This window comes from Bidens hawaiensis, unplaced genomic scaffold (assembly GCF_021521415.1).
Source record: "Bidens hawaiensis isolate Kalapana, Puna unplaced genomic scaffold, B.hawaiensis_p1.1 tig00011693_1, whole genome shotgun sequence".
In the NCBI taxonomy this organism is placed as follows: domain Eukaryota; kingdom Viridiplantae; phylum Streptophyta; class Magnoliopsida; order Asterales; family Asteraceae; genus Bidens; species Bidens hawaiensis.
Window position 1 is genome coordinate 286,155 of NW_027491925.1, and position 7,188 is coordinate 293,342.

Genomic DNA, 7,188 nt, shown 5'->3' on the forward strand with positions numbered 1-7,188 from the left:
AATAATGGTCTCTCATCACTACCGCTCGGTCTTTCCATACATTGTGGACTCGTCACGCCAGACACCGTACGGATCGAATCCATCCTGAATGGCAAGTCTCCAACTCCAGATAGATTTCTTATTATTCATGCTACTGTTATTAACCCTCTTCGTTCATTTAATTAAACAAAAATACATTGTTTATCAGTAAATCTTGGTTAATGAATGCAACCTTATTTGTTTATTTTTTTTTATAAGTAATCGAAAGCTTTATTGTTCAGCAATTTTAAGATCTGGGTGGTCTTTGAAATGGTGATTTAAAAGACGAATTATTATTATTATTATTATTATTATTATTATTATTATTATTATTATTATTATTATTATTATTATTAATTTATTACCCTCAAGAGCCGGTGCTCATTATGGCTAAAACATCTTATTAAGTTCATTATAAAAATAATCAGAAATGATATCCCTGTCTGTCTCATGCTCGAGTATTAGGGGTAGTTCCAAACGTTGTAAAAAATGTAATTGATTTATTAATTAATGCAGTTTAAGGGTGAGTGACAATGGCTAGAGTTATAGAGAAGTTCTTTATAGCATCCATGCTGATGTGGACCATTCCTGTTGTCATTTTGATTGCCTACAACAACAATTTATTCCCCGGTAACCTAACCTTCATCTAAATTTCTCAATATTCTTTTGTATAGGTAGTTAAATTCTTGCTTTATTTGGTTTCTTTTCGTTTAGAAATCTGAGTGTAATGGTTAAATGGTCAGTAACTTTGATCTCCACTTTGAACAGGCTCTGCTAATATGAATCCGTATTCATTCACACTTTTCAGCGGTTTTCTAGCTGTTATTTCTGTTAACATTGTTATTGCATTCTACATATATATGGCAATGAGAGAGCCTTCAGAGAAACACGAGCCAGATCCTAAGTTTGTTTCAGAAGCCGAGGCTAGTGTCAAACACTTGGTCAAACCTGAAAGTTCATCCACCCATAAAAAAGATGGGATATGATCGCTTGAATAAACTCATGCATACGGTGTCGTTTTGCTGGAGCACACCGTTCAATATGCACTTCATTGCACCTTAGAATATATATTGAACTATCCGGTTGTTGACTTTGGTTATAAACTCCTTTTACATTGTACACAATGTTTTAAGACATATTGAACTATCCCACAAATATATGTAATCAAGAGTTGTTTATATAGCGCGGTTTTCCCAATTTTAACAATATATATCAAGATTTAGTTATCTTATAATAATGAGTCATGATGAAGAGTAAAAAACTTTATGAGATATTTGCAATATATCCCAGCCTTAACAATCGATACCATCTTCCAAAAACATAGACATCACACAACACACAAACCTCTTAGTGTCGACTCATTATATTCACTTGGCTCCACTTGCAATGCGGCATATTCTTACCTTCAAGTTTGGCATTCGTCTACTACTAAAGTGATAGGCTTGGAATAGTTAGCTTATTAGATTGATTTTGGCATTAGTGACAAACGACGACAGAAACATTCGTTGAGGCCCTATGAAGTACCAACCCTTGGTACTTCATAAATAGTTGTTACATAAATAGTCCTACATGCTCACATGCTCACTACATAAATAGTTGCTAGCAACTTGACAATTTATATTGACTCACTACATAAATATCCTCAACAAACTATAAGGTTAGTAGTATATTTCACACATGTTTATCTCATGTTGATTTACAACATCCAAATAACTTGTTCACCATGCCTTGTGAATGAACCAAAACTATAATTAATGGCTTTTACGGTTTTACCATGTTAATCAACGCACAATCAACTTTTATATACTCAAGCAGTCCAATAAGGTTATACATGGTTCATTATACAATCATAATATGACAAATGATTTTTAAGTAATTTCATTTACACATGTAAATCCATAGTATATGTCTACCATTTAACTTCACATGTAATATAACATTTGGATTATTAATATATAATAGAATGAAAGAAATTCCCATTCATTTATGATTGTGGGATTTATAGAAAATAAAGTCACCAAAAGCTTGGTAAGAAAAAATAAATAATCTTGGGTTGTCATAGTTCACTAAATGAGCGGGTTGTTAAACGATGTTAAAACCGATCATCAGTTTGGACGGCTTCCCCTATATGATGCAATGACTATGGACCAGATTCAGTGTACAAACATCCAAACGAACAAATCGAAAACCTTAATGTTTCTATTAATGCACAAATAAAACGCCATGGCGTGTCAATAATGGTGTACAAATCCAAATCATATACTAACCCAAAACTAAGGTTTCAGAAAAAAAAAATGTAAAGAAACTCAATGACAGTTAGGGCATGAAATGATAAAACCCATAAAAATAAGTAATGTTACACACCTTGATTTCAGAGAGAAATAGAAGGTAAGTGTGATCTATTACTCTTTGCAATTCTTGAACAAAACATAAACATTAACATCACCGAAGACAGCAAGAACAGTCTGAAATAGGTTCTGATTTCTTGCAATCCGAGGTCTAGAAACTCCTTCTTTTCACTGTATCGGTTTTTACGCTCGATTAAGTACCCGTTTAAGTAGTCGTCTATGGAGATTAAGTGGTCCTTGGTGTTGAATGGGGTCGATTCTTGCACATCGGTCATTTGGTGGGCACCCATGTTGAACATTGCAAAGAACATAGCGGACCATTCGTTTAAAACCCTCTACAATCAAAAGGCTAAATTTAGTACCTCAAAATATAAACGATGAATGTGTTAAAATTGACAAATCAATTCTATTAACAAAAAAAAAAACATAACTTTGAACAAAATGATTTATTAGGTTTTATCAGGGGTATGCACGGATGTGTTTTGGACTCAAAACAGATCCGAAAACTGAATAATCGGTTATTGGATTTCTGAAAACAGTTCTGTATCGCTTTTCGGGTTGGGTTCGGTTTCGGTTTTACCATTTGGGCTTGAAATTTTTTGACTCGAAAAACACAAAGTAACGAGAAAACCGAAAAAACTACTAGCAACCAATCAATTTCTTTTATTTTATTTGTCATTTCTTTTAACTATAAGGTTAAAATTGTAATAAAGATTAAAAAAAATGTAGCTCACGAAGTTACATATATGTATGTCATACGAGGTACATATATGTAGCGTACAATTACGCATATGTAACTTCTGAGCTATACATTTACACGTATATATCACATCCCATACATTGAAGGTAAGATGGTCCACAGGGTTGAACATTTTGAAGCAGTCTCTTGATGATGCCTTTTCATCTCCGTAAATCTGCCAAGACAACAGATGTCATGAAATTAAAATGATAATAATATTATAATAGGTGTTCTGCTAAATAATGGCGTGCATATACAAACCTCAAAAGTGTAAGACATGGGAATCCTTGCCACCTCATACATGTAATCTGTAGTGGTACCGTGTGCCAGATACCTGTTTTAGATAAGTGAAATAAATAAAATATTAAAGATGTGTTCATTCGAGTCATATTTACTTCATGAAATGAAAAAAAAAATACTTACCCAACGGATCCACCTCCTGATCCAACCACACAACGGTCTCCACAGTGAAGATGGTTTAACGTTTCAAGCATTAACTTCATTTTCTGAGACTGTAGTCCAGATGGCGTTGTGTTTTTGTGATCGTATGGCATAAACAGACCCTGTGACAAAAAAGTCAATCATGAAAAGAACTCATGTATATGTAAAGAAACAATTATTCAAATTTGATAGATTGAATAAGTAGTAAACAAATTCCAGAATTGAAATCCGTTCTATGATTGACACATTAATTACTTTTAAAAAACTGATTTGGACAAAAGGTAGTTTTGTGGGCCAAGTTGACCTGTTGACCTCTAGTATTAACTCATGATATAACAGCCATCCATCTAGAGATGAAAAATCTATTCATAACCGCAGGTGGGAGGAGGGTATTGCTTACCTCCATGCCAGAATGCACGTTGACCCAAATGTGCGGGTCAAATGACATTGAGAGCTTGCGCATTAGTTGAGCCTCAGGCTCACTAAAAGGAGCAGCACCAGGATTCTCCTCATATGGATCAAAATCCTGAAATTCATAAACAAGAAGCTTTGTGAAATCACACGCTCAATATTTGGCATGTGTTATTATTAACCAGACACTTGTATACATAATTAGCATGTCACATACGGTTAGAAATCCTGAAATATACATACAAGAAGCTTTGCAAGAAGTATATTTTAATGCATGGGACCACCTAGATCATTACATTGATTATTTCCAAAAATGAAATCCACAGTATTTTTATTTCACACACTAAACAATTATAAAATAAACGGAAATCTGTTATACATAAAAAGATTTTGGTCAACCAAGTCAACCCGTACAACAGGGTAAGATTTTTTAACAACTAACCTTTTCTTTCTTCCCCCAATCTACACTCCAATTCCGGTTGAGATCAACTCCTCTGCCTGCAAAGAATAATCAAATACAAAACTATAATTATAAAACTGACCACATTTATCGTTTTTAGTACACAAAATAATAATTGTATTTAAGATTAACATCAAGACCGTTTCTTCTTTCACAAAGGTCTCCTTCTTCAACTTTTTTGCGTCCGTTCAGATTTTCCACTGGTACCATCTGAGAGACCATTATATGTTTAACACTAATAATAAACTCTGTAAAATATAATTAATTTCAAAGATCTGACCTTTATAACAATCTTTTCAAGGGTCTTTTTCAGCAACAATGGATCCATTTTAGGTAAAAATTGCTCCTCACTTAAGATGGAAAGTATCCTTAATGCAAGCTCGGTGGTTATAAGCTCCCGGCCGTGCTGCCCAAAACTCTGGAAGACAAGTAATCATCTGTCAAAAAGATCAGCAATTACAATATGAGACAATAAATGTCAAAAACAATAAAGGCGTTGCTTTTTTCAAGTCTTTTGCTTTGTTTACAGAAAAAATGAAGGCTAAAAGTGGAAACGATTTAATTTGCCTTTAATGTGATGCATTTACAAGTTTAAAGTGAAACGACTCACAAGAAGTATTCTAAACTTCGATTTGTCTTCAATAGCTGATTTGTTCTGGCAATATGTAACTACATTCAGTTCAGCATTATATCCCTTATTTGTACTTCTAAATGTCTCCATCTGTTGAAATGTTACTGAATAAAATGAGAGAGTGTGACAAATAGGACACAACATGATAAATGAAAAGTGATGACAAATACCCACGTGAAGTTTATCTTGGTGTCGGTTAACCAATGCTTCTATCTCTTCCATCAAAGCCGTACTAAATAAAAAGCAAGGAAAATGAACGATTTATAAAAGGTCGGTATTATTCATTCAAACTGTTAAAGTAAATGCTCAGTATATGTCCAATGAAAATAGAAATCAGAAGACGGTTGAAGAAAATGATTCCAATGTTTCACATATGGTCATGTAGGCATTTACGTTTGGTTTTCTACTTTTAAGAAGAATAAAAACATCTACTTGATATGGGAAACGTCACTCACTGAACATAATTAACAAATGGTGTCAAGATTTTAATCCACCATGAAAAACCAATATCAAGAGTATGAGGCGTAACATGCCACACCAATGCAGGTACTGATGCTATCATTTACTAGACGAAAAACATGAATGAGCTAAAGATAAAGTTTCAGTTCTGCAAGCTTATCCTAATATTAGGGAAAACATAACCATCTAAAAACTGAGTCTGGTTAACCAATATATAAACACTTGTTACGCGCTGAAAGTTAGTCCTCAGCACCACATAACACAACTATGAGCATAATATATATGTTATCGTTGGACTTGTTTCTAAAAAAAGAGCTGCAACTTTACAGGAATATTATAGACATAACTAACATGAAGCCTTCTTAAGTTCCTTATTCTTTCAAGTGGTCACAGAATCTCTGCCTTAAAATCTATGTCAAAGCTATGAGCATTCCTATATTAAGATTCCAGCAAACCAACCGAAAGACAGTAATACTTATAACCTAGTTTTAACTGATTCCATGAAAGATTATCCAAATTTTAATTTATATTTTTGAACGCCCAACGAATAAAGCCCGGGGTAACCCAACGGCAAAAGGAGACCCCACCATCTCCGAAGGCCCACAACGGTTAACACCAGTGGGAACTAGCAGTTGAGCTAATAATGAAATTGTAATTGCAAGCTTAATTAAAGACTCTTGTACAGTTATAATAATATATATAAACCAAATGTTGTAGTAGCAATTAAGAACAAACCAAATCAAATCTAGAAAAGAATTAAAATTTAAAACTTTACCTAGTGCGGTATAGATCGCGATTGATGGGCGTGATAGATGGCTGCTTATACGACACATCATTATCACTGGCGCAACGAATGCTTTCGAAACAAGAAAACAAGAATAAAAGAAAGAATAGAAAGGCCATCTCAATACAACAACAACAGTGATATGTATGTATGTATGTATCCTATCTTGTCATTCGGATCTCAATTTTATTCAATCAAATCAATGAATCGATCTGAAGCTTTTTGATCCCAATTTGGATTGGATTGGATTGGATTTGGATTGGATTGTTTCGTGAGCGAGCGATCAAATCAATATGACATGATGACGTTTGATTGAGAGAGTAATAGAGAAAGAGAGAGAAACATTAAGAAAGTGAGTATTGGGTGTAGTTTTTGTTAGACACAAAAAAACATGGGTCATCATACCTTCTAGCTATTGTTTTAGCTATTATTTGTTTAATAATGAAACGGGACCGGGTTATTGTACAATAATCTCATTATTTGCGACAAACTATACTACCCTCTTGCAATTAAACCAACAGAGTGGCGTAATTGTAATTAACTTAAAAATATTTTGCGTACACGTCCTAAATCAGATCGCCATTTGCTTCAAGCTTTCAACCATGATAAAATCATTGACAAAACAAGATCAAAATTGAGCGTCCCATTATTGACAAAATTAATTGATAAAGCAGGTCGTTATAGTTGAATTTATCATGTTTTGAAGAGTATTTCTTTGAATTAATTTGATTAAAAAGGTGCGCTTTTAGTTAATTCCATTATCATCACTGATGCATAGCACTCACATTCAACTCATTCATTTATGGTCAGTGCTCCATGTCACTCATATGCTTTGAATTAGTTCATTTAAAATTGCAATTACGCTCCGATTAAAAAAGGGACAGTTACACTCCAATT

General features: G+C 33.7%; 1 protein-coding gene across 1 annotated transcript; it reads right to left on the reverse strand.

Annotated features, from left to right (window-relative positions):
• Positions 1 to 2,226: 2,226 nt before the first annotated feature.
• Positions 2,227 to 6,422, reverse strand: LOC143538794 (uncharacterized). Its single transcript, XM_077032267.1, has 11 exons — positions 6,283 to 6,422; positions 5,223 to 5,280; positions 5,028 to 5,138; positions 4,698 to 4,835; positions 4,558 to 4,627; positions 4,400 to 4,455; positions 3,947 to 4,072; positions 3,529 to 3,668; positions 3,367 to 3,439; positions 3,206 to 3,280; positions 2,227 to 2,701 (listed from the first exon to the last, which is right to left on the reverse strand). The coding sequence occupies exons 1-11, from the start codon at positions 6,408 to 6,410 to the stop codon at positions 2,390 to 2,392; spliced, it is 1,287 nt and encodes a 428-aa protein (XP_076888382.1). The 5' UTR covers positions 6,411 to 6,422; the 3' UTR covers positions 2,227 to 2,389.
• Positions 6,423 to 7,188: the final 766 nt, after the last annotated feature.

Coding starts and splice junctions, on each gene's coding strand:
- LOC143538794 (XM_077032267.1), bottom strand. CDS start 6,410: ATGGCCTTTCTATTCTTTCTTTTATTCTTGTTTTCTTGTTTCGAAAGC. Junction 4,628..4,697: donor TTGAAAAGATTGTTATAAAG/GTCAGATCTTTG, acceptor ATGGTCTCTCAG/ATGGTACCAGTGGAAAATCT. Junction 4,073..4,399: donor ATTGGGGGAAGAAAGAAAAG/GTTAGTTGTTAA, acceptor TATGAATTTCAG/GATTTTGATCCATATGAGGA.